The sequence below is a fragment of the Phlebotomus papatasi genome, chromosome 2 (assembly GCF_024763615.1).
Source record: "Phlebotomus papatasi isolate M1 chromosome 2, Ppap_2.1, whole genome shotgun sequence".
Classification (NCBI taxonomy): Eukaryota; Metazoa; Arthropoda; class Insecta; order Diptera; family Psychodidae; genus Phlebotomus; species Phlebotomus papatasi.
The window spans coordinates 23,459,563-23,486,856 of record NC_077223.1 but is presented as its reverse complement, the minus strand read 5'-3'; the positions used below and the strand labels follow the sequence as shown (position 1 = coordinate 23,486,856).

At 34.2% G+C, this 27,294-nt stretch overlaps 4 protein-coding genes and 1 long non-coding RNA gene across 7 annotated transcripts in view; 3 read left to right on the top strand and 2 right to left on the bottom strand.

The window, feature by feature from the left end:
- Positions 1–3,200, top strand: part of LOC129803138 (mediator of RNA polymerase II transcription subunit 28) — a 10,445-nt gene extending 7,245 nt beyond the window's left edge. For all 3 annotated transcript variants that reach the window (XM_055849492.1, XM_055849491.1, XM_055849493.1), the window contains one exon: positions 1,400–3,200. In XM_055849492.1, the coding sequence (XP_055705467.1) occupies positions 1,400–1,431 (32 nt within the window). In that variant the 3' untranslated portion in view covers positions 1,432–3,200. The remainder of the gene's footprint in view (positions 1–1,399) is intronic.
- Positions 3,132–26,782, bottom strand: LOC129803134 (cytosol aminopeptidase-like). The gene is made up of 4 exons (XM_055849486.1): positions 26,600–26,782; positions 26,337–26,455; positions 7,153–8,207; positions 3,132–3,717 (listed from the first exon to the last, which is right to left on the bottom strand). The coding sequence occupies exons 1-4, from the start codon at positions 26,678–26,680 to the stop codon at positions 3,434–3,436; spliced, it is 1,539 nt and encodes a 512-aa protein (XP_055705461.1). The 5' UTR covers positions 26,681–26,782; the 3' UTR covers positions 3,132–3,433.
- LOC129803135 (senecionine N-oxygenase-like) lies at positions 12,465–15,643 on the top strand. The gene is made up of 2 exons (XM_055849487.1): positions 12,465–12,979; positions 14,346–15,643. Exons 1-2 carry the CDS (start codon positions 12,666–12,668, stop codon positions 15,286–15,288), a joined length of 1,257 nt encoding a protein of 418 aa, XP_055705462.1. The 5' UTR covers positions 12,465–12,665; the 3' UTR covers positions 15,289–15,643.
- LOC129803131 (E3 ubiquitin-protein ligase COP1-like) lies at positions 18,231–20,660 on the bottom strand. The gene has a single exon (XM_055849484.1). The coding sequence runs from the start codon at positions 20,513–20,515 to the stop codon at positions 18,572–18,574; it is 1,944 nt and encodes a 647-aa protein (XP_055705459.1). The 5' UTR covers positions 20,516–20,660; the 3' UTR covers positions 18,231–18,571.
- Positions 26,752–27,294, top strand: LOC129803142 (uncharacterized). The gene is made up of 2 exons (XR_008751844.1): positions 26,752–26,927; positions 26,991–27,294. It is a non-coding gene; the product is annotated as an uncharacterized LOC129803142 (long non-coding RNA).

The window sequence follows — 27,294 nt, the reverse complement described above, 5'->3', positions numbered from 1 at the left end:
AAACGTACCATGTGAGATCTCCGTTAGCAAAGCTGTGTTGCATAGTGTTTGTTTTGGAAATGAAGCGCCTGTATCGAGAGTAATGCCCAACGCACAATAAGTTTTGTTTATTAAACATGTTTTGAAATTTCAATGAGAGTGAATGAGATCTAGATCTAGTCCTCGCTCATTCTCATAGTAAAACATGTTTACAAACAAAAGTTATTGTGCGCTGGTCATAATGCCCAACGCACAATAACTTTTGTTTGTAAACATGTTTTCGAAGCTTCAGAGAGTGGGATCTAGATCTAGTCATCTCGCTCACTCTCATAGGTTTCATGTTTACAAAACTTATTGTGCGTTGGGCATAATTCACTAAGATCGCCCAGGTCATGAAAACTTTTTTTTTTAACAAAACCTTGTGATAGTCGCTTCAGAGGCCATAACTGGTTTATAAGATGAATTTCGATTAATCCATTCAGTCAATGTACCAGAAATACTTGAGATAGAATGTTCATATTTTAGGATAACTTTCTTACAGATTAATAGATGAATTTTCTGAAAAGGAAATTTTTTTTAATCTATTATGGGGGCGTGGGGAAACGCTGTCAAACACACGCCTTAACGGTCACTGAATTTAAATTCTTTACAGTAATTCATTACAAACTCTATTGATTTAGATAGAGTAACTATCCAAGAACATAAATTGATAATGAGAATTCAAATCAGAAAAGAGGATGAAGGCTAATTTTAACAAATTCGACGGGATGTCGAATCTTTTGAGCAAAAATTTTGCACGACCTTCCACGAAGCAAGAGAACAATAACAAAATGTATTTTCATCTCTGTCGGACTATTTTTCCCAAGTAACTGAAGACTAAAGTTATTAAAAATCCATAAATCATCTAAAATCTACACTCAATTTGCGTATGATGTATAATACCATGGTAAGGAATGGGTTAATATCGCATATTTCTCGCAAAATGTGTCCCGAAGGGAAATTCTGGAGCAGATGACAATGTCATATGACAATTTATTCTGGCAAAATTCGGGAGTAGGACCACAAAAAATCCCAGTGAATGTCAAATGATCTATGGAAGATGCTCTAAGAATCTTTTAGTAATAGATATGTTTAGTTCTTCCGGATTTACCACATAAAAAATTTTTAATTTGTCATATGACATTGTCATACTGTTACAGAATACCCCTATTTGTTGTGATAAATGTCTAGTAAAATCCTACTGCGATTGCATTGTAAAAGCTTTGTAAATGCACTTTGTAATTTTTCTTGAGTGTTTAAAAAAAAGTGAGTTGTTTTTAATGATTAAGTACTTACTGACAATCACTGGATTTCATTGTTATCTCATTGGATCAATTGTTATCAATTGTTATATCATTGTTTTCTCTGTTTCATGTTGCAGACATGGTGGGAATGGGGGATGCACGGAGGTGACGGGGGCGGGGGAGGGGGCGCGGAAGAGGCAGAGGAAGAGGGAGAGGCAGAGGGAGAGGCGCCCCCGAGTTTCACGGCAGTCCATTGTCCTAGGAGAGAGCAAAAACCTCCTTCTTTTCCCACCTTAAGTTCTTTTCTCATTCACTCCCCAAAAACAATTTCTCTCTTTGCTATCGCTCCCATCACTTCAAAAGAATGATCTCAAAACTATTTACTCATTCAACAACAACAAAGAAAATACTCCAAAATTTAATTTTGAGTTTAGTGTTACGATTTTTTTTTTAAATTAGAATATGCAACAATTATGAACATTTTTGGATTTGATGTCTCACGATGGTATTTTTCTGTTGGATTAGTCCAATAAAAATATTTATGAATTTTGATTTCTAAATACCTTTCGCCCGTAATTAGGCAAAATCGTATTTTCGGTCTTTTTGTTAGTTAAGTGATAATAATTCCGGTTTTAGAGAAATAATTTAATTCTTCATAATTGAATGTAAAAGGTCTTTAACAGGAAGGGAATTCAGCAAAACTTTTGAAGTTGAGAAAACCAAAAGAAGCCTTAGATCATAAGTTTTTTTAGAAGCAAAAAGTAAGACAAAAAAAATCACATTTGTTTTTGGAAATATATTTGCCTAAACTTGATTAAAAAATCATTTGGTATTAAAATTTTACAAACTTCACTATTCCCTATTGAGAGAACCTAAATGTTTCTTTACAGAGAATTAAATCGGTTCAATCGTATCAGATCTATATTGAACTAATTACCAAAGAACGGTTAAATCCGTTTTGCATAAATTACAGGCGCAAAGGGCAATAGAAATCAAAATTATAAACAATTTTAGTAATGACTGGACCCAATTAAAAGAAAAATGTCATAAGATCTCAGACTCAAAATCATTGTTGCATATTTATTATTTATTCAAAAGAGAAAAAAAAAAGAATCTCTACCTTTGGCAAATTGGACCGAAATTAAGTATATATACAGATTAACTTAAATGTTGCATTTGTGTAAGAAAAAGGACAACTAAAATATCCTGAAATTCAAAAAAAAAAAAGATACGAAAGGATTCAATGATAATCCGCTGTGAAGCGACCAACCCCGCTCATTTTTGACATCACCATCATCTGTGACTGACATCCACATATGAAGAGCCACTAAATTAGCAGAGAAAATCTCCGACATCCTTCGAAAGAATCCTCTCATTCGTTGTTTCTCTGAGCCTCAAAAAATAAGGACTTCAAAGGAGATTGTTGAAAGTTTCTCAAAAAAAAATCTTTAAAACCCCTTTTAATCCTACACTGAGAGAAATCCGAAAAAGTTAAAATAACATTCCGGAAATGTTAATTTTACCCTGCAGTATTGATCCGAAATCGGTGTAAATATTACCCTTTTTAGGTGTATTGGGGGTTAAAGTTAACCTTTTTTATATTAATTTTACCCTTAAAAAGGTGTAAAATTAACATTAAAAAATGTTGATATATTTTTACATCTAAAAAGTGTTAAAGTTATTAGGAAAAAAGTTAATCGTACCCTCTTTTTTCTCAGTGTAATCATTTAAAAGAATACAAAAAAGACAAAACTTTAAAAGAAACAAAACTTACATTGAAGCTTTACTGAAACTTTTGGAATCCAATTCTATTTCTTTGCGCTTTGAGAAATTAAATACAGCGATCTCTTTTGGGTGTTCAAAGAGGCATTTCAAGAAAAAAAAACTTTTATTTTCATCTCAAAAAAAAATCAAACAAATAAACCATTTTCCACTGTATAAGAATTGAAGTTATAAATGCAGAAATAATCAACAATAGGAAAAAAAACCAAAAAAAATCTGTCTGCTCCAAAGGAAAGAAAAAAAAATAGAAAATGAGGAAATTTACCTGTGTTACTAGGAAGATGGGGCACTCACTGGAAGGAATCTTTGGAGAATGGCACGTGAAAATCCAATTGTTGGTATTGAGGTAGTTTCTTCCATCTTCCTATGCTCGAGAAGTGGCTGTGTTTTTACAGGCCAGCTTCGCGATAGATGAACTCCACCAAGGTTCTCAGTGGACGTCCCGTCATACCCTTTTCCACCAGATACGGCTGGTCATCGCAGCCATTCATAACACCAGCGATGTCCAAATGCATCCAGGGCACATTCTTCGGTACAAATTCCCGAAGAAAGGCTGCTGCTGTACATGATCCGGCGCCAGACCCTTTTCCCAGGTTGTTGAGGTCATAGCCCGAAAAGTCCGTCATATTGGTGTTGTAATGCTTGAAAATGGGCATTCTCCAGACGCGGTCACCTGAACACAAGTTAATTAATACACAGTAAGTACAAAACTTTCTGCTTTGAACTCATTTAACGCCCTAGACACACAATTTGGGCCGAGAGATGGCTTCTTAATGTAATTATAATCAAAATAATGATTTGACTAAATTCCATCGGTTTTCTACTAAGCCGTTTCTAGGCTTAAGCCAAGAGACGGATTAGTCAAAAACTGATGGAAATGTAATCTCAAGGGGTAACTCATATTGAGAAACCCTCGTCAGTTGTCCGAGAAACGCTTCGCGAAACCCGAGAAACCCACTTTTTGCATCACGAAAACCCGAGAAACTCAAGAATTGCATCGCGAAACCCAAGAAATCCCAAGAAATTCATCGCGAAACCCAATTTCTGCATCGCGAAACCCAAGAATTGCATCGCGAAACCCGAGAAACTCGCGAAACCCGAGAAACCCAAGAATTTCATCGCGAAACCCGAGAAACCCAATTTCTGCATCGCGAAACCCAATAATTGCACCGCGAAACCCGAGAAACCCACTTTTTGCATCGCGAAACCCGAGAAACCCAATTTCTGCATCGCGAAACCCAATAATTGCACCGCGAAACCCGAGAAACCCAAGAATTTCATCGCGAAACCCGAGAAACCCAATTTCTGCATCGCGAAATCCAAGAATTGCATCGCGAAACCCGAGAAATCCAAGAATTTCATCACGAAACCCGAGAAATCCAAGAATTGCATCGCGAAACCCGAGAAACCCAAGAATTTCATCGCGAAACCCGAGAAACCCAAGAATTTCATCGCGAAACCCGAGAAACCCAAGAATTTCATTGCGAAACCCGAGAAACCCAAGAATTGCATCGCGAAATCCGAGAAACCCAATAATTGCATCGCGAAACCCGAAAAACCCAATTTCTGCATCGCGAAACCCGAGAAACCAGAAATCCTTGTTAGAAAAAATGGAAATGAGTTACCCCTTGTGTAATCTGATCATTGTTTTGATTGGGTCCAGGTCAAAATCCTGAAAGCCAAAATCCCGAACGGCAAAATCCCGAAAGACAAAATCAAGAATTCTTAAAAGTGTTATAGCTACTCCCACGATTGCACCCGGCTTTCTGGAGGCAAAGGGAAATTTTCTATGTCTTGACAAATTTATTCCACACAATATCCTCCATATAAAGTCATCCCTTTCGGGATTTTTGCCCTTTTTGGGATTTTGGTTTTCGGGATTTTGGACCTTTCAGGATTTTGGCGTTCGGGATTTTGGCATTCGGGATTTTGACTTTCAAGATTTTAGCTTTCGAGATTTTGGTTGCCGCTTCCGGTTTTGATTATAATTAAGTAAAGCCCTTTCTCGGCTTAATTCTTAAGTGAGTCTAGAGAGTATTATGTACCTTGCTTGAAAGAAATTGTGAGTTATAAGAGATCAAATTTTTTATTAATTCAATTCAATTCACAACTTAATTAAATTGCACAAATTAAGATGAAAAAAAGATTACCGTAGATGCGAGTGATTTTGCACCCCTGCTTTTCCTAAGCTTTTCTTCAGTTCTATTTAGCATTAAAGGATGATCTAGACTATCTTTAAGTGCCCTTATAAATGATCTCTGGACCATTCTTCAGTGCTAGAATTAAAGAAAAGCTTACGAAAAGCAGGAGTGCAAAGTTACGTTCATCTTTAAGAACTCGTGTCAGGGCTTGTTAACACCCTTCTCTGCACCCTGCACCATTTGGACTATGAAATTCGAACACTTATAACACTTAGGGGTCGTAGAGGTGTTCCTTCAACCCTACAGACTTTTACGAATATTTTACTGAATTATACAATTAAAGAGCATTTCGTAGGCTTTCAGTAGGAATTCACAAATATTTACGAACAATTTTATCAAATTCTTTTTATCTGTTATAGCACAATGCTATGACTAAAGACAATGCCCATGCTCTTAAATACTTAAGAGCTATCCTGATGCATCAAATAAAATCCTTGTACTTTTTAGGTCCTTAATAAGGCATTTTTTTTTCTGGTAAAAGCGCATGATCCGAAAGTGTAAGGTGCCTCAATGATCATAACAGCATCAAACAGTGATATTTCATGAAGGGATTTCAACTTTCCATATAATTTGTAATTTATTCTTTAAGTAAAAATTAAAAAAATACTAGAAAAAATTAGAAGAACGATTAATCGGACAAAAACTAGATAGCATACAGTCATGTGTGCTAATCCGGACGCTTCGCTATCTGGATCGTTTATGACTAATCCACTTAAAATAATATTTTTATTTTTTATTTCCGTAATATAGTCACTATAGTAACATAATATAACTATTCAAGTTTGAGAAAAAGCAAAAATAATATTTTTATTCATTAAATAAGTGAGTGTAATCGACTCATTTCAATCTTGTGCCAGATGGGTTCTTCACTAAAATTTTTTTTTTCGCTTATGACAGCTGTGATTGAAAGCATTTATTGTTTTTTCCTTGTGAAAAAAGTATTTTAAATCCAAAGGTTTAATTAAAAGTGAATTATCGAAAAGGCGACCCAGTTAGTGCATGCTGACTTATTTCAGTATTATCATTATTTTATAAATTTTCTTTAATATTTTTGATAATTTTTTTATATTATATTTCTCAATGAAACAGTAAATAATTCTATGGATTTAGAAGAAGTAAAAAAATAATTTCATCAGTCCAAAAACAAGCGTTTAAGTAGCACTCTTTGCAAAACGATCCAGTTACCCCACCTTACTATAAGATTTGGATTCTTGGGAATGTCCACTCCCTTTTCCAAAAATAAAATTTTTGAAAATTATTGTAGCGGCTTTTTACTAATTTATCTATTATAAAGATATATTGCATTGATAACAATTAGGGTAAGTGTGCCAAATTCCGGCCAGCTTGCAATTTCGGCCACCTTTTTTGTTCCTCGAATTTCTATGAATTTTTAGTTTTTACATACTCTAGAGATTATACAATGCAAAAGAATAACAAAAAATATAGCTTCAACAAACGAGATGACGTGAAAATATTGGAAGAATTCCCGAAGGGCAAGGGACTATGAGAATGAAGGTGGCCGAAATAGGGCACCAAAGTTATGTCTATATTTTTATTCATTTTAAAATGTATTAAGAATAATTTTAGAGTATATAAAAACGATAAACTCTTTACAAGGTTCCAAGCAACACTCTCACAAAAGAAAGAATAAAAAAAGTCAATTTGTATTTAAAATATTACATTTCAAACTTGAGACTTTGATGCTTGCATGCAACTATGCCGAAATTTGGCACACTTACCCTATATAGAATTATTTTTCTCTCGAAATTTATAATTAAAAAGAAGGTAGCCAATCTAGTAATCAAGTTACATGCTTGCAACTATTTCCCTATTTTTTTAAAAAAATTTCTGCAAATAGTAAATATACAAGAGAATAGAGATGAATAAAATATAAGTTATGGACTCACCTGTCTTAGATCCTGCGCTGGAAAGGTGATTAAAGAGTTCATCGCTGGTGCTAAAAGCGCCAGTGACACATAATCCTAGGGCCACGCGAATGGCACCCGTGAGAGTGGCCAAGTCCACAATGTAGCGTGGTCCAAAGCGTTCAGCATAGCAAAGAGCGTCTGCTAGAATGAGACGTCCTTCAGCATCGGTATTATCAATGCAAATGGACTTTCCATTCATGGCACGAACAACATCTCCTGGCTTATTTGCCCTTCCACTGGGAAGATTCTCGCAGAGTGGCACAAAAGCCTTGACATTGACTTTGGCTTTGAGTTCAGCCAATGCGGCCAGAGTTCCCACAACTACACTTCCACCTCCCATATCTGCTCGCATCTCATCCATCTTGCTGGAGCCTTTGATACTGATGCCACCAGCATCAAAAGTTATGCCCTTTCCAACCAGGCACAGTGGTTTTTGGTCCTGTGCAGCCCCCTTGTAAGTCATCTCCAGAAACACCGGAGGTTCATCGCTTCCCTTAGCTACAGACAGGAAAGATTCCATGCCCAAGCTACGAGCCCACTCTTGATCATGTGCCACCACTTCCACGCCCAATGGAGTCAATTTTTTCTTTGCTTCTTCGGCAAAAATCGTAGGAGTCATTAAATTTGCTGGAGTCTCCATCAGCAAACGACTCCAATTCTGAGCCCTTGCTAATGTCTCACCACGACGGAAATCTTCAGTTCCTGGACAATCTTGAGCCAGACTCACCCGAGGAACGGTTTTTCTTGCTTCTGGTTTCTTGTACTCCTGGAAACGATAGGAAGCCAAAGTAGCCCCTTCAGCAGCAGCCTCGGCTTGCTTATTGAAGTCCTCCAATTCAATCTGAGCCACCTTTTCAGCAGCCAGAGCTTTAACACCGGCTCCCGCTGCAATCCTCACATTTTCCTTCACTCCATCTAGGCCATCGAGAACATCCCAGGATGTAGCATCACCCAATCCAGCTACAGCTACAACGGGATATTGGGCACTAGAATTCCAAAGGATGCGGGTTTGACCGACCTTCAGAGGCCCACCACTGCAAAAAAAGGTACAGTCCTTTCGTTTTGAATTGTTTAGCTTTGTTTTAAGCCTTTAAGGCGTTTAAGGCAATTAGGAAACTTGCGATCTATAATTTTTTCATATTTTAATTAGAATAAATTCAACAGTTTTTAGAAAAAAATACCTACACTGAGGGAAATCTGAAAAAGTTAAAATAACATTCCAGAAATGTTAATTTTACCCTGCATTATTGATCCGAAATCGGTGTAAATATTATGCTTTTTAGATGTATTAGGGGTTAAAGTTATCCTTTTACATGTTAATTTTACCCTTAAAAAGATGTAAAATTGACATTAAAAAATGTTGATATATTTTTACACCTAAAAAGTGTTAAAGTTATGAGGAAAAAAAGTTAATCGCACCCCCGTTTTTTTCTCCATACTTTTGGTCTAATTCGAAAACGGCTCACAGTTTTTATTTTAAATTTTTCTTATACGTTTTGAAGGTAAGTGAAGGTGAATAACTATTTCGTTCAAAAACCCTTATGACTGAAAAACTTTTTGACATTGAATTTTCGAAGGTCAAAGATAAACCATTCTGGAAGATGTATTTTTGGAAAAATCTTAAAATTTTAAAACCGGTATTGCTAACAAATCGGTACAGTAGCCGTAATTGAAGTAATATTTCTTGAATAATTTTTAAAACTTTTATTTTTCGAAAAACTTGTAAAAGATATAAAGGCCAAACGGTAAGTGATATCGAAATCCCGTCTTCGATTATCCCCTTCCCACTTAAGATTCAAAAAGACTCGATTCAAAAAGTGCCTAGGCGAACAGTTCATCTATATTTTCCAATAACCTTAAAATGACCCTTTCTATCGGTTTTTCAACGTCAAATTTGAAAGTCCACTAAAATTAGTTCACAGCTAGCTGTTTACTCATATGTATATTTTTTGGGATGATTTTCTGAAAATTCATAACTCAATTTTTCGTAGTAAACAGGTATGAACCCAAAAAATGCAAAAACATAATTTACGGAGGATTCTATCCTGTGAGTTCGGGCATACTGGGCATACTGCAAACCTGGGACGCTATGCCATCTCATTATAAGTTTATAATCAATTTGAGATGAATTATAAATCATATAAGATATCGATCAAAATATGTTATTACGTATTTCTAATAAAAATATCGGTTTATAACCAGGCGGAATCTGTTCAGTTTATTCACTGAGAAAAAAAACGGGGGTGCGATTAACTTTTTTTCTACATAACTTTGACACAGGTGTAAAAATATATCAACATTTTTTAATGTCAATTTTACACCTTCCTAAGGGTAAAAATAACATGAAAAAGGGTAACTTTAACCCCTAATACACCTAAAAAGCATAGTATTTACACCGATTTCGGATCAATAATGCAGGGTAAAATTAAAATTTCCGGAATGTTATTTTAACTTTTTCGGATTTCTCTCAGTGTTCGGGATAACAAACTTTTTGCAACGACCTCTTTAAAAACGATAGGGTAAAAAAATCACTTTTCAGAGAAAAACATAATTTTAGAAGGCCATATAGGGGAAAGTGCTCTCCCTTCGAACGTTTATGTCTTCGAATAATGTGAATTTTCTTTCAGTTTTCTTAAGAGACTTACACATTTCTATTAAATATCAGTTGGTTTGTCATCATTTGTTGATAATTCCATGATAATTTAGTGTAAATCTCTTACGAAAAACAAAAAAAATTCACATTATTCGAAGGCATGAACGTTCGAAGGGAGAGCACTTTCCCCTACAGAAAAAAAATCGTATAATTGTTCGTATATGTTTGTGATTTCCCACTGGGTAGTTACGAAATGCCGGTAAATCGTATAACCCGTATAACCCACTAAAAGGTTCGTAAATGTGTGTACTTTTCATAAACTTTGTTCGTAACATAGTCACTTGAGAAGCACTTTTTGTTTTGGATCTTTTACAAACATTTGTTAGTACATTTTTGTTTGCATAGCAAATTTTTACGAACAAATGACAAAATTTTAAACAGTTTTTTATGTGAACAAAAAATGCTCATCAAATGATCTTGTTAGAAACAATGTTTGTGAAAAAAATTGTATACGAACTTTTTTGTGAGTTATACGATTTACGAGCATTTTGTAACTCCCCCAGTAGGAATTCACAAACATTAACAAAAAAATTTACATTTTTTTTCTGTGAAGGTTTTTTTTTTAAAGATACTGGTGTTCCAATGGTCCTTGTAGGATTAATGCACAATGTGCTCTCTAGATACCTAAAAAAACAGGGTTTTGGTATGGAAGGAGGAGGTCGCACTATTAATATGACAGTCAAAGGCCGACTTTATGGGGGTCCTTAAAAGCATGAAGTTGCTATCTCTAATCGTTCAGTCTGTATGTCTGATAAAGGTCAATTGGTCGAATACACAAACAGCCTAATTTGTCTGAATTGTGAAACTACGACCAAATTTTGGGATCCGGTGATATTAGGATTCCCTTCTCTTTAAATCTTTAATAAATTTCATCAAATTTTTATACTGTCCAGCTGTAGACGAATTCTGTAACAAAATGACAATGGTATATGACAAATTTTTGTGGTTAAATTCGGGAGCAGGACTACATTAAAGACCGGTGAGTATCGAAGAGCTATTACAAGTAGCTCTATGAACTTCTCTATCATTGATATGAGCCACATTTCCGAACACATTCGCCGAATTTATTACATAAAAAATTCTAAATTTCTCATATGACATTGTCATACTGTTACATAATTTCAATTCTGAATTAATTTAGAATCTAAAATGTAGTTTTTAATGTATTTTAAAATTATAAAATTTAATAAAATATATAAAATGAGTTGATTCACACTGAACATATTGACCAGTTAATTAAATTAAAAAAAAAAAATTTAAATTTTAGAAGGAAGTGATGTACACATTTTCCCATAACATTTCCTTCTTCGGTCAAAGTTCATATTTCCCAGCCAAAAAAATATTAACAATTCTAAATTTTAGGATGTTTTGTAGAGGTCCAAAGATCCTAAGGTCCACGAAGGTGCATAAAATAATTAAAAAAAGCAATTGAAACAGAGCTCGAAAGAAATTCACCTTAACTTTTCGGAATTCCTCTGCATATACTGCACATCAATTTCACGATCTTTTGATCAAAAATATATCTTAGCTCAGTTTTCAATTAATCAAGTTCTTACAAAAAAAATCCCAAGAGCTGTGTCTTATATTCTTTTCGCAAGGTTTTTGGATGCACATGAGATTAATATCGATTTAAATTTGCCTATAAATCATCATAAAATCATTACGAAATTGAAAATGGTTCAAGAAGAGCATATTATAAAAATGGTAATTAAAAAAATCATAAATGTTTTAATTAATTAATTGGCTAAATCGAGTGAAGATATCGCACATTTGGACAAGGAATTATCCATAAAAAGCGGATTTTTATAGATTTTAAGGATTCTAAATAATAAAAAAATCGTTTTTCTCAGAATATTCATATTTTTCGTTGGGTACTCAGAGTACCAAGAGACGAAAAAATTAAGCATTAATATGCGGATTAATTGGAGTATCCGTCTAAGCTCAAAATATTAAATTGAGTAGTTTTTGGATTCGTGGATTTTGCCTAATCATGGAAAATCATAAATTTGCTAATTTTTAAAGCTCATTCTTCAAGTGATTAATGGTATGTTTTCGTCGATAAAATCTGTCTCGTATTGTATCACCTTATCAAGTATATTACCACTAACACTGCCTATCTCACTGTTTTTTTTTCTGTGTTCGTCATCTTTCACTGTATATTTTAGGCCAGGAACGAACTGGTGATTCTACGCACTCGTAAATGTTCCATTAATCACTTGAAGAATGAGCTTTAAAAATTAGCAAATTTATGATTTTCCATGATTAGGCAAAATCCACGAATCCAAAAACTACTCAATTTAATATTTTGAGCTTAGACGTATACTCCAATTAATCCGCATATTAATGCTTAATTTTTTCGTCTCTTGGTACTCTGAGTACCAAGAGACGAAAAAATTAAGCATTAATATGCGGATTAATTGGAGTATCCGTCTAAGCTCAAAATATTAAATTGAGTAGTTTTTGGATTCGTGGATTTTGCCTAATCATGGAAAATCATAAATTTGCTAATTTTTAAAGCTCATTCTTCAAGTGATTAATGGTATGTTTTCGTCGATAAAATCTGTCTCGTATTGTATCACCTTATCAAGTATATTACCACTAACACTGCCTATCTCACTGTTTTTTTTTCTGTGTTCGTCATCTTTCACTGTATATTTTAGGCCAGGAACGAACTGGTGATTCTACGCACTCGTAAATGTTCATTTATAAAAAGCAAGATAAAAACCATAGAAAGTCCCCATTACCTTCCTGTTGAGACTTTGACATTACTGGATGAGCTGAAAAGTTTCGTGTCTAGGCTTGTGATCTCCAGCAGTCTTCCGGGTGTTTTCGCAACGAAATGAAGGTAGCAGTGATTGGGGCTGGAAGTGGAGGACTCTGTGCCGCCAAGAACAGCCTTGAGGCTGGTTTGCAGGTGACAGTGTTTGAACAGACGGATCAAATAGGTGGTACTTGGGTGTTTCGTGAAGAAGTGGGCAAAGATGAATTTGGCCTCGACATTCATTCGTCCATGTACCGTGGACTCAAAACGAATCTACCCAAGGAAATCATGGGATTCCCAGATTTTCGCATTACTGGCGGGGAGCAATCTTTTATTTCTGCCGAAAGAGTCCTCCAATTTCATCACGAATACGCTGACCATTTCAATTTGAGGTCAGTAATCTCTTTGTCGTTATCACACTTTCCCAAGATTTTTATTAACTCTAAATAAATCGTCTTGTTATATTTGTCAACTAATAATATTAACATAGTGGTAATTTCAAATTTTCAAATTTTTGTGCGAAAATTTTGTATAAAAATTATTGATGGTATAAAAAATTTAATCAACTAGAATATTTAATTTCATATACTTCGTAAATAAAGTCTAAAGTAAATTTGAAACATATTAGCAATATCACCTATTTTTTTTAAACTATATAATGTTTTTTTACAAAAGAGTTTGAATAAAAAGTTTTAAAATATTTGATTTGTGTGAAATTTCTGTACTAAAGCGTCATCCACGCACGCGTAAATAAATATATAATCCCGTAAAATATTTTAATGCATTCTTTTTTGTTCTGTTTTACTTCCTTTTATATTTTCAGTATACTTAGAAGCTTTAACAAATCTGAGAACGCAATGGGTCTAAAAGAATTTCTCATTTCATTAAATTATAAATTTCATGTACTAAATTTTCGTAAACTTCAGCAGTTAGAGATCATCCTAATACGAATGAAACTATTTAAAATTATTATAAATACTGCTCAAGTTCCTTGTACCTATATCTCTCAGAGTGTACTAATTTTTAGTACACTAAAAATATGAGAAAATTCAAGATAATTAGAAATCGCTCCATGTAATTCTTGCAACTAAAAATTTAGAGCTATCTTGTCCTAGTGGATTGCTCTTTAATCTAAAAACTGATCAAAATATTTATAGTACTAGTACTAATTTTGTAATCGTTTAAAAATCTTTCACGCAATTGTTTTCAACTGAAAATTTTGAAACTATATCCCTGTTGCATTGCCTTCAACACTGAAAACCGATTAAAATTGTTTTAGTACAAGTACTAATTTATTATTCAATTTAAATATCGTTTCAAGCAATTGTTTGCAACTTAAAATTTATTCTAAAAAAATCTTACAGAAGAACCTCGCTATAGGCCATATTTGGTTTCAGATTTGACACTTGGGTCGCACTATAGTCCATGTCATTTTTTTTTTTAATTTTCAACGACTTTTAGTATTGAAATTGCTCGACGGCTTCCACTTTCTTTGCGATTGTGGTACTTGTCCTCGCTCTCTTCATTATGGATCACAATTATCACAACTACTCAATAAAGTTTGCCAAAAATATTAAAATAATTATGACAACATTGCATGTCGTGTACTAAAAAACATAACCTAACTTAAAATCAGTGTTTTGAAATCAACGGTCGATAAATTGTGAACTATAGAGCGATGGCTTATAGCGGGGTTCTACAGTACTTATTCTAAAAAGGGAATTGAATGATTTTTAGTAAAAGTACTAATATTTTTAGAAAGTGGATTAAATTCCACCACAACGTGGTTCGCGTGAAGCCCCATGGGGAGTCTCAATGGGAAGTACTAGTGAGGGATCTTCTCCAGGATAAGTACACCACAAGTATCTTCGATGCCATTTTCATCTGTAACGGTCACTACAGTGCTCCCTCAACTCCTAACTATCCAGGACGAAAGCTTTTCAAGGGTCGCGAGATTCATAGTCACGATTACCGGTGTAAAGACGTATTTAAAGGAGAACGTGTTCTGGTAATTGGAGCCGGACCTAGTGGCATGGATTTGACGAAAGACGCTGCAGAAGTGGCTGAATTCGTGGTGCAAAGTCACCACTGGAAAGAACCGCCCAGTGTTCCATTTCCCAAGAATGTACTGCAAAAAAGTGCAGATGTGGTACGTTTGACGGAAAATGGGGCAGTCTTTAGTGATGGTTCGAGTGAATCCTTCACGATTATTGCTTACTGCACTGGCTACAAATTTACATTCCCCTTCCTGAGTGTTGATTGTGGAGTTTCGGTGGAACAAAACTACCTGTCTCCTCTCTATCAACACTGCCTAAACATTAATCGTCCCACAATGGCCTTCATAGGAATTTGCAATTTTGTTATTGCTTCACAAATGATGGATCTTCAGGTGAGATTTGCTCTTAAGTTCTTCACAGGCCAGAAGGAACTCCCTTCTCGCGCTGATATGCTTGCGAGTGAAAAGTATGAAATCACAAGGCGCCTTAAGAAAGGACTGACTCTACGGAAGGCACATTTTATGGGAGAGGATCAAGGGAAGTACTTTGAGGATATGGCAAAAATCGCTGATATCACACCCCTTCCACCCGTCTTTGCTATTCTTCACACCGAAATATGCTCCCTAATTCGTAGCGACATCATGAATTTCCGCAGGCACAACTACGAACTTGTTGATGATCATACTTTCAAGAAACTCACATGATTTTTGATCTACAAACATTTATGCACATTTTTTTAGAACATTCTTTACAGAGGACTCTTGTTTTTTTTTTAAAGTAGTAACTTTCTGTTTTTTTTTTACAACTAAATTTACAGAAAAATATATTTTTTATTCTTTCCACTAATTTTTTTTCATTTAATTTGCAATAACGAAGGTTCATTTTGTTAACTCGTATTTTGTGTTGTTCAAAAACACCCATCATTTTTTTTTTAAATACTACTACTACTACTTTTTTCAACTAATTGTCATCTTTTGTGATTCCAATAAACTACCTTAGCAAATTATTTCTACTGTATTTTTTTCGTAGAATTTAACATTAAATCTTTTTAGCACCAAACAAGGTATTTTTATTATTCGATTTTTTTTCCTCTACATCAATTGGACAAAATCTAAAGAGAAGTCTATTGCGGAGAAAATGTTTGGCACATGGAAAACTTCTTTTCTACGAAACACATTAAATAAATTTGCTTTTCTTTCATAAAATTTTCAAGCTTTAGTTTTCACTTTTATTGCTCAAAACAGTTGCATTTTTATTTCTGTAAGATTCTTCTTTCTTAAATGTTTGGTTTTTGATTGAATTCATTTTTTTTCATTAAGTTACTTTACATTTACAACTACATAAATGCCATCCATAAAAAAATATGTTGTTTTGTGTTACTGAATAAAATAGTTCATGCAGTGTTAGATTTTTTTTACAATGTGTCTCTAGTGTAAAGAATTATTCAATAAATATATTTGTATTTCAACTATTTTTTTTTAAATAAAAATATATTCTTATGGTTTGATCAAAATTTCTGTAACAAAAATTGTTTGTTTTTCTGAATCTCAGTTTGAAGCAAAAGTAAATTTTATATGTGAAGAAATCAATTGTGCGCTAAGCCAGTAGGTTACTGCCTAAGCATCATCCACATGTAATTAAATATTTTAACTCCTTAAGAATAATTTTACTCCCATCGGGTTCTGAGATTGGCTTAATCTCAAAAGCTTCAGCCAATCAGAGGATTCGAAGGAACTAAAATATTTCATGGGAGCAAACATTCGTATTTATTTATTGTGTCGCTAGATATCTTTTTTAAGCATAAGTCTTGAAATAAGTGGATATTGGTCTAAATTCAAAAACCAAGATCAGGATCAGAATTTCAAACTTTCAAGATCAAGTTATTTAATTTTAACGTAATGGAAATTAAAATATTTTAGCTAAGAACAGAACCAAGCTTTCAAGATGTTCCACACTTAACGAAACGTCACGACAAACATCTTTATTTCCACAGTAGAAATTATAGAAATTTCCACACAAAAATTAGAAAAATTAGTAATAGATCGTACCAAATATATTTGAGGTGGTATAATCATCAAACAAATAATAAACTGGTAAACCTTGAAATGTCTCGATACACATAACTTGGAATATATACCATTTCGATTAAACCACAAGGTTATAGCACTTTTAATAATACTTTGCATTTTAATCCTCTTTTATTCAAATAATTAAGTTTGAATATTGAATATTCTAAGCACCTTCGGCGAGACGTCCTCGGAATTATTTTAAGAAAACGAGATATTTGACGTTAGTTTAAAATACAGAGAGCTCTACGATACTCGACCGATTGGGACGGAACATTTACAGATAAAAATCGTACGATTTTTGACTTCTCGAATGTTTGACAGCTGTCAGCCGAAATAGAGATCTCTGTATTGGTTCTAGAATTGCGAATCTTGGTGGTTTGTGTCTTGGATGTCTTGGATATCAAGCTTCCAGGACATTAGCAGAACATTAACCTTCGGCGAGAGGTCCTTATAATTATTTAATCTTGGCTTCTAGGACGTGGCATAGTTCACAAATGCTGTGCCATTAAGCTGCAATGGTTCAACCAGCAATGGACTATATTCCTGAATGAATCAGAATTATTTCGGGCCTTCTGGATCCCGTTTCAACGCTGAAGTATCAGACCACCCAATAATTATTTCAATAAAACGCGATATTTGACGTGAGTTTGAAAGAGCTCTGCGACACTCGGCCGATTATGGGATCGAATATGACAGATAAAAAACCATTCAAGGGGGATTTTTTGACTTCTCGTATGTTTGACAGCTGTCAACCGAAGCGGAGAACTCTGTGGATTTGTTCTAGAATTGCGAATCTTGGTATCCACATGGTTGGTTTCTTGGATATCAAGCTTTCAGAACATTACCATTCCGCGAAAGGTTCTTGGAATTATTTCAAGAAAACAAGATATTTGACGTAAGTTTAAAATACAGAGAGTTCTCAGATACTCGGCCGATTGGGACCGAATATGACAGATGAAAAAAAACTATGCGAGAGAGGGATTTTTTGACCTAGTATGTTTGACAGCTGTCACTCGAAACCGTGAACTTTGTAGATTGGTTCTAGGATTGCGGATCTTTGAATCCACATGGTTTGTGTCCTGGATATCAAGCTTACAGGACATTAACCTTCACCGAGAGATCCTTGAATTATTTCAAGAAAACGAGATATTTGACGTAAGTTTAAAATACAGAGAGTTCTCCGATACTCGGCCGATTGGGACCGAATATGACAGATAAAAAAGATCATACGAGTTTTTGACCTCGTATGTTTGACAGCTGTCAACCGAAGCGGAGAACTCTGTGGATTGGTTCTAGGATTGCGGATTTTTGAATCCACATGGTTTGTGTCTTGCATATCAATTTTCAATTTAATTCAATTTTCAATTAGAAATAGGACAAAAACACCTAATTTCAAAGCTGCCTCAGTCCAAAGGTACCCCACTTCCCCCTTAGCAAATTTGGACATCTTCGATCTTGATTTTTTTTTGTATTTCAGAGCACAAAAATCTTTAAATTTTCTTGATTTTAACCTTGATCTTGATCTCAGAATTTAGGCTATTTTCTAGATGAAACAAAATATAATATCCAAAAATGTCTCTCAGTGCAACTGTCATTAGAGAAAAACTATATATATTTTTCCACCTATCATAGACACAGAAAATTATGGACATTATTTCAAGGAAGCTGCTTGTTGATTGTATCACAAGAAAATCTCTAAAAGTGTCTAGTCTAGTGTTTTGCTTTTTTCTGGATTAATTGCAGTTTTTTTCTTTGTTAAATTCAATTTTGCAATTTTGTATTCCAGCCAATAGAAAACAATCATTTCCAAGATGGTCAATTTAATACTTAAATTCTATTGGTTGGATTCGGAAAAAAGGTTTTTACCTTTGATTATCCATTCTCATGAGAGGTTTGTTTCTGGAATAATGTGTCTACGCTAAACAAGTTCTAGAATCTTAACGATACCCCTACTATTGGCCACTACCATTACATTGCATTGCTTACGCCAGCAAACAGCCGATACGAATTCATTGAGATCCGATCCTGGCTGATCAATGCTACTTGGCCGGTCAATTTTCATGCTAAACAGTGGCTTTGGGAGGCCTTTGTAGTAGACATAGAGGGAGATATCTTCACTTCCACATGCAATGTACTCGCCATCTGTTGCCAGACCCACGAAATTCTTCTCATTCATGTGTCCAACGTAGGATCTGATGGAATATGGCGGTGAATTTACATTCCACAGCCTTAGGCGACTATCTGTGCTAGCTGACACAATTTCCTGCTCATTGAGGAATTTAACATAGGAGACAGCCTTTTGGTGTCCCGTGAAGACACAGAGTGGCTTTGTGGTATGCCTCAGATCGTAGTAATGGACACAGTGATCAGCAGATCCAAATGCAATGTGACATGAACTTTTTGGATTGAATTTCACACAGCAAATATTGGCTTTTGTATCCAAAGTTGCTACTGAATTATTTGCCAGTAGTGACCACAATTTCATCCTTCCATCATCCGATCCCGATGCCACAAGGCGCGAATCGACATTATTGAAATCCACACTCCAGCATCGTTTATCATGTTCTTGGAAAAATTTTGTTCTCTGCCCCGTAACAGCATCCCAAATTGTCACTGTTCCATCATAGTCACTCGATGCCAAAATATTCTTGTGATAGGAATTCCAGACGACACAGGAAATTTTACTGTTGGACACCATCTCAACCACTGGATAGTGAATATCCACTACATCCCTAATCACAGCAAGATAGTCGTATACTTTGATCCTCTTGGTCACCCCAGCAATTGCAAAATACTCATTATCCTTGTCAAATTCAATTCCCGACACTATTGATCCATTGGATAGATCCGACGAGTACCCAAGAGTAGCTAGAGTCTTGCATGAACTGTATCTGGAAAATTTCACCAAACTCTCCCGAAAAGCATCTAAGCCCCTCCTTGAGCTCACTGACAATCTCATATTGTCATTTTCAGGCGTATTCCCACTGAAATACAAATCCTGACCACGAGCCTGGAAGTAGCAATTGACAAAGTCATCAAAGTACGTGTGCATCCGACGCTTTCGAATGGTAAAAGTGGACGAAGTGACATCAGGATTGAATGAATTGAAGCCATCTCCAACAGATTCAGCCTTTTCCTCATCCACATTTGGCAATTCCGGAACCTGTTGCTTCTCATTGTCACTGGCCAGAACTTCTTCTTGAGCACTTCCAGTAGCTTCCTCTTCTCCGCTACCACTCACCAAGATACTCCTCCTCTCTTTGAGTATACACTCAACTTCATGCAAATCCCTCGAAATCAGGTCAATCTCCTTGGCAATTTGAGCCTTTTGCTCCTCCTTCTGCTTCAGCAAATGCTTCAGGAATTCAAATAGCAATCGATTCTGTGCTACACAAGTTTCTGTCTCCAGTATCTGACGCCTATGACTCAAAATCTCCAGCATTACATCGACATCCGATAGAGAGAGATTTTGTGAATCCCTAGCAATAAGATCCTTCAACTTATTCCCATCCTTAACAGCTGTATCACCCGTCAATTGTTCACTCGTTGCCATCCTCAGACGCTGCTTGGTCACCAATTCATTGAGGAGAAAATTGGGAAAGATTAACTCCTGCGATGGTAGGGAAAAGCAGCATTTAGGGCATCTCTTGGTACTCTCAATGGACTTTACAATGCACTGATAGCAAAAAGTATGTCCACATTTTGTAATATGTGCCTCTGTGATCATCTCAAAGCATATAGGACACAGAAGATCACTGTTTTTATCCTCGATGGTGGAACTTATACCACTTAGGGCCGTTAGTCGGCGTGATCCACTACCAGAATCCGCCATTGCATCCACAATATTCCCACGACGTGACATATTTTTTTGTTTTTCACTCAAATCTTTCTCCCGATTTTTTTTTCGTTTATCTTTTTTGTAAAATATACTTTCTCTATTGACTTTTTATATTTTCTCTCTTGCCCTCTCTCTCTCTCTTTCTCTTTCCCTTTTAATTTGTAGCCGATCTGAAACAAAAAGTGCCATTCTGAGACATTTTTCTCTTTATTTTATTTTTTTTTACTTAAATTTTTAACCAACAACAACAACAAAAATAGTCTTATAAGAAACAGTCAAATACTGTAAAAAGAGATAGCAAAAAGAAATATTCTCTACTTCAACAAATAAAGGAAAAAAAAAGAAATCTCTCGGGCAAAAAAATTGTTTCAGGTCAACTGACAAAAATTGTGGTAATATTATATACACCCAAAGAAGAAAAAAAATTATATATACTTGAGATTATCACATTTCTAAAGAGAGTCACTGTTATCTCAACCACAGAGATTAATAAAACAACCAACGGAGGCTCAATTTTTTTTGTTTCCAGACATTTTCACATTCTCGTCAGAAAATTTTTCATCGTCACCACAAGAGACTGTGGTTCAAGAGACCCACCACTCGGGTGTGATTGATATATCGCTTCCACCATGCAAAGTTAGACAGGAAAATAGCTAAGTACAATATCTCTGAGTTTATCTGTATCTTCAATTTGTTGCAAAACACCAATTTAAATTACAAGAGCATGCTTGAGTTTATTTTTTTTTTCGATAAGAAGTATCTGGTATTAGGGGAGAGTAGGGATATGTCCCTTGATTACCAAAACCTCTAAGTATTCATAAGCATCATTGCGATGTACAGTAGCCTCTCGCAAATTCGGCTCTTTTAAGATCGGGCTACTTTTTAATTCGGGCAGCGGTTACATTTGAAAAAAGTTTGTTGTCATTTTTCAAGTTTGATTGTGATGTGATTATCAAATTTATCAAGTATTATCAAGTAGCAAATTTCTGTCCAATTCGGCTGACATTTCGGTCCCATATGCCCGAATTTGAGAGAGTCTACTGTATCTCAATTAAAAAGATGGATAGGGGAAAGTACTCTCCCTTCGAACGTTCATGCCTTCGAATAATGTGAATTTTCTTTTAGTTTTCTTAAAATACTTACACAGTTCTATCAAATATTAGTTGGTTTATCATCAATTGTTGATAATTCCATGATAATTTTGTGTAAATCTCTTACGAAAAAAACCGAAAGAAATTCACATTATTCGAAGGCATGAACGTTCGAAGAGAGAGCACTTTCCCCTATGCATAGTTTTATTATGGTTTTAAATTCTTAGATTTTTGCTATCTTACGCGCTTATTGAGTATTTCATCAAAAATATGTAACAGAAGAGTTACCAATCTAGAGATTAGATTATTTATGAAGTAATACTCTACCAATACCTGAACTACGCAAGAAAAAAAAACACGTCCAAAACATCCCATTTGCGTCCCACAGTGCCCCATATAACGGTAATTTAGGACAAAATATAAAATACTTTTCCTTCAAAAAGAAAAGTTATTCATAACCCTAGCTTTAATGAGTTCTTAATAAAGTTAATACCATCGGGTATACCAAAAGCTATAGAAAATTCTATCCCGCTTTCTTGATCCTTAAGAATACGGTCACACAGTAAAATACGTAAAAGTATCCCAAATTATTGTTTTTCCGGATGTTCTCCGATAAGAACAAATTTAACAATTATTAAAAACATAATTAGAAACTCCATCTACAATGCGAAGTTAAGATAAAAAAAGATATAGAGGAAAGTGCCCATGCTTTACACGGCCCCAAGCTTTACAATGACTAAATTTTTTATATGTTTTTCAATAAATGTGACTCATCTCTTCTAAATTTTAAAAACTAGGGGAAAGTAATCTTGTTTTTAAAATATATTGCGAAGTCGTATTCATTCAGAAACATAGGAAAAATTTGGTCATTGTAAAGCTTGGGACCGTGCAAAGCATGGGCACTTTCCCGAGGCTTCCAAAACCTTAAACGGCAACCGATTTTATTGATTTTTCAAAATGTAATAGGTCACTTGCCCTTAATAATCCAATCCTAAGTCAAAATTTTCAAAAAAAAATCCTGACTGATAAGTTATTAGAAAAGTTGAGCCAAATGGCTAAGCCTTAGGTCTGAAGCCCGTATAAGGCTCGCAGACTTCGCACACACTCTGGCTTCGAACACTTCATATTTTTTCCATATTCTTTTAATGAATCTGTCCTAATTTTTGAGAATACGTGTGACCTAAGACTAGTTATTAAAATATTCCATAAATCGATTAGATTCATTAAAAAAATAATGAGAAAAATATGAATTGTTCGAAGCCTTAGGCGGTCTTCAGACTAGAGGTTTAGCCCAATTCCTAAAGGTCTCAAAATCCTGAATTGCGAGCAATTTTATTGCTTTTTGAGAATCTATAGGTCATATACATATATCTTGATATATTTTACTAACATTGCTAGGGTGGTGTTGTAAGTCCTGCTGACCTTTTTAAGCTTTAATGGCCTCGTTAATGTTAAAATTATTGTCAGATTAAAATGAATTGTTGCACAGGTCTTTGCAATATCTTATTATACATCTAGGAGACTTCTCGAGAATTTTTGTAAATCTTTTTTTTTGTAAATTTCATTTTGTAAAAATGAATATTAGAATAGAGCATAGAATGCGTATTGAAGTTACACTTATTCATGAAAGTTTTGAATTAGTTATTTCATCTAAGGTGATCAAAATGTTCTAATTCAGCCTAATGTACAATTTTGTATTTGTGAGGGTAGATTTTCAAAATAATAATGAACCTTCAAAAGACAGACTAGGGGATTTTAGCATAAGTTCAAAATTTTTAAGGTTAAGTTTAACATAACCTATAGTTTTCCTAATTTATTAGCTATTTGCTAAATAAAACAATGGGGTTCATTATGTCAATTTCCAAATTTTCAGAAGAACTAAAATTTGATTAGAAAGCTATAATTGTGCCTGGGATTTTAGATGCTGCGAAATTTGAAAGGGTTAAAGACTTATAAAAGACTTAACCTTTTAAGGACGACCAGGACGACTGATCATCTGTGACCTAGAAAATATGTTCATACGCCCATCTAAAGTTATGTATTTTGTAAACAGTCGGAAAAAATGTTTTTATTTACTCGAAATTTTTGATCCTCTCGTTCTTAATGGGTTAAAAGAACAAACTTTTTGGTTTATTTATAAACGTAATAAATTCCGTAGATTGAAATTTGTTTACTTTAGAATTTAAGAACTATTATTTAAGTGCTTTTAATAGAAAAAAATCTTTAGTTTTTGCTTTTTAAAAACTTACATTTATAGTTTAGTTTAGCTTCAGGTAATGGTTTGAAGAATAAGTATTTCGCTTATTGAGAAAACCTTTCCTTGCTAAAAATATTCAATATTTGCAGTTTTTAAGCATTTGTTGTTACTTTTCAAAATCTGTCACATATTTTTTTTGAGTCTTTAATAAAGGGGAAAAGCTTATTAGACTTTCTTCTAATTTGCCAATTCTTTATGCAGAGAAAAATCAAATTTTGTACTTTCTTATAAGAATACGTTTAGGGGGAAGTGGAGCACCTTTGAATTGGGACAGTTTTGAAACAGGACTTTTTCTCTTTTTTGTTAATTAAACTGAACCTTACGACGATATAATATAGCTTCACAAACCAACTGTTAAGCTAAATTGCATTAAGATAAAGCTGAGTTCTATTTAAAGTTAGGTGAAAAAAATCCAATTTCAAAAGTGCCCTGGCTTAAGAATACCCCACTTCCCCCTAGTTCATAAATTAATTTTGAGACAAAATTATAAGTTTTATTTTCCTTGTAAATATGTTTTAACTTGAAATTACTTATAAATAGAGCTTTAGGGTAACTGTACTAAAATTCGGCATAGTTGTGTGTAAGCGTTAACTCTTTCGTCTCTTTTGGGACTCTGAGTACCTAAAGCAGCATATGAATATTCAGTGAACAACAGTGTTTTTTAATTATTTAGAACTGATAAAAATTCAATTCTTGTGGATGATTACAAACTATAAGGATGTCCAAATGTGAGATATTTTTTGTAGGACCTCAATTAATTCCTGAGCTTAGATATTTTTGATTAAAAAATGATGAAATTGGCTTCCAGCATATGCTGCGGTCCGGAAAGAGTTAAAATCTTAAGTTTGAAATGTAATATTTTTTACAAATTGATTTTTTTTTGTTACTTCTTTTTAAGGAGTATTGCTTGAAACTCTGTTAGCAGTTTAGCGTCTTTGTTTTTTTCTAAAATAATTTTTAATACATTTTAAAATTAATAAAAACACAGACATACAGTGACGGCCATAAAAATAGAATCACACCTGAAAACTTGATTTTTTTTAACTTTTGTTAACTTTTTTCTATTATGTTTAAAAAATTGTAATTTAGAAATGTTAAAGTAATTGCCATACGTCGAAAAACTACAGTACTGGTCGCAAAAGAGGTTTGTATTTTTACTCAGAATGCGTCAATAATGATGTTCTGCTGGGACAAAAAAATAGAATCACTTTCATTTAGTCATAAACTGAAATTCATTTCCAACATTTCAAAATAATAAAATTCAAGTGTAATGTCAGTAATTATTTAATGTCTTGACAATTAATTTTTCTAGTTTGGATAAAGAAAACTATGAGAAATTGGAGGAAATGTAGGACTTTCTTGTTACTTATGTTACTTGTTGTAACTTAAAATTAAGTTGAAAGAGTCCTCAAGTAAGTCCTGGCTAAGTGATTTTCTGAGTAAAAATGCAGACCTTTTGCGACAAGTGCTGTACTTTTTCGACGTAAAGCAATTACTTTAACATTTCTAAAGTAAAAATTTTTAATCATACTAGAAAAAAGTTAACAAAAGTTAAAAAACTCAAGTTTTCAGGAGTGATTCTATTTTTATGGCCGCCACTGTAGGTTTGTGCAAATTATTTGGGCCACCTTGATTCTCATAGATCCTTGATCTTCCGGAATTTTTACAAAGTTTTTTCACATCACTGCGTTCATCGAAACAACATTTTTGTTTTTTTGCATTTTATAAAATCTGTAGTAGAGTATGCAAAAAATAAAAATTCATGGAAATTTGAGGAAAAAAAGAAGTGGTCGAAATTACAAGCTGACCGAAATTTTGTACAGTTACCCTAAATTATAATCTACCTAATTTTTGGTGCATTGTGGCCTCTACACACTAGGAACAATTTCTTTAAAAAAAATTACTTTTTAAAGAAAATTTTCTCTATCCTTTAGGCAGAAACGTCAGAATTTTAAAAAAGCAATTTTTGACGAAAATTGCTTCTAGTGTGTAGACACCATAAAACATAAATTGCCTCTTTGCAAAGAACGTCTAAAAACCCAAAATACCTATCAAAAAAAAAAAACTGGTAAGATGGATAAAATGATTTTAGAAAGACCTTAAATTTTTATTAAAAAAATTGATAAGGTTCCGATAATTTCAGAATATGCAGAAATTTATAAAAAATGATTTTTATATTTTGTTTTGATAAGTTGGTTTTCTTAGTTCAGTAACATTTCCGAGCTATTGCTTAAAGTCAATTATTTACAAGAAAAAATTCCAATATCATTTTTTTCAATAAAAATAAAATCAAAAAATCTCTTATTATAAGAGTTGGAATAGTTTCTTTAGTGGTGTCCGGAAACATTTTTAAACCTTAAAAATACAGAGTTCTTTATATTTTTCTTATCAGAAAGATTGCATTCAAGATTGAAGAACATATTTAAAGGCATTAAGTAAAAGAATAACACGTGGAATGTGACCAAAAAGCCATGAAACTTGAAAAATTTTAACTTACACGTTAATCTGTTCCAAGAGCTTCCCGGACGTCAATTGTTCATTGTACTTCTGAGCAAAGGGCGTCAATTTGTTGATTTTCTCATTCTCAGAGGCATAAGCACCCAACACAAGACCACGCTGTGCAAGGAAAGAATGTTAAACACGAGGAATTAATTGCATAATTCAGGAAAGACTCTCGTTTGATTCCTGCCCCCAATGACGCCTTCAAAAACGCGTCATCCTTTGGAAGATGGAGGAAAAATGAGAAATTTCGGTACTTACTAGTTCAGACATTGAGCTGTAAAACCTTCCACGAGACGCGACACTAAGGTATCTGGTGAAAAGCACTCTAAATATTGCCATTTTGATAAGAATGCATGATAGAAGTTTTTTTCACGCACGACAAACACAAAAAAAACGACTGGCGGCGCCACCTGCGAATGTCAAAAACTCAAGGCGAAAAGTGTTGCCAGATTGCAGTGGTGAATTTGTGTGTTTTTGTTTTTCTCACAGTCTCTCTGAGGAAAACACTAAAAGGCTGATTTCCTCGGAAAAACCTTTGTGAAAATACCAAATTTTCCTCAAAACTAGTCCAGTGAATCTGTTCACGGTAGAATTTATTAAAGAAAACTGGTTAATAAGACATTTATTTAGTGTTATGTAATATTTTTAGGTTATGTCTGCTCCATCTGTCTACGGTCGTGGAATTGTGGGGCTCTTCCGGCAGGGCTGCCATGAAATACCTGAAGTAATGGGTAGCTGCGCTCTTGGCCTTCTTGGGATTGCTATAGGAACAGTTGCCCTGCACCGATACAATAAGAGAGATGGCGATAATCGTAGATACAAATTGGACTACGTTATTATGCGCTCTGATGATCCCCGGGCAGCTAGAGTACACAAAGATTGATCACATAGAATCAGCAATTGTTTACTCTTCTAGATGATTATTATAAATGCAGTGATCTGTACAAAAAATT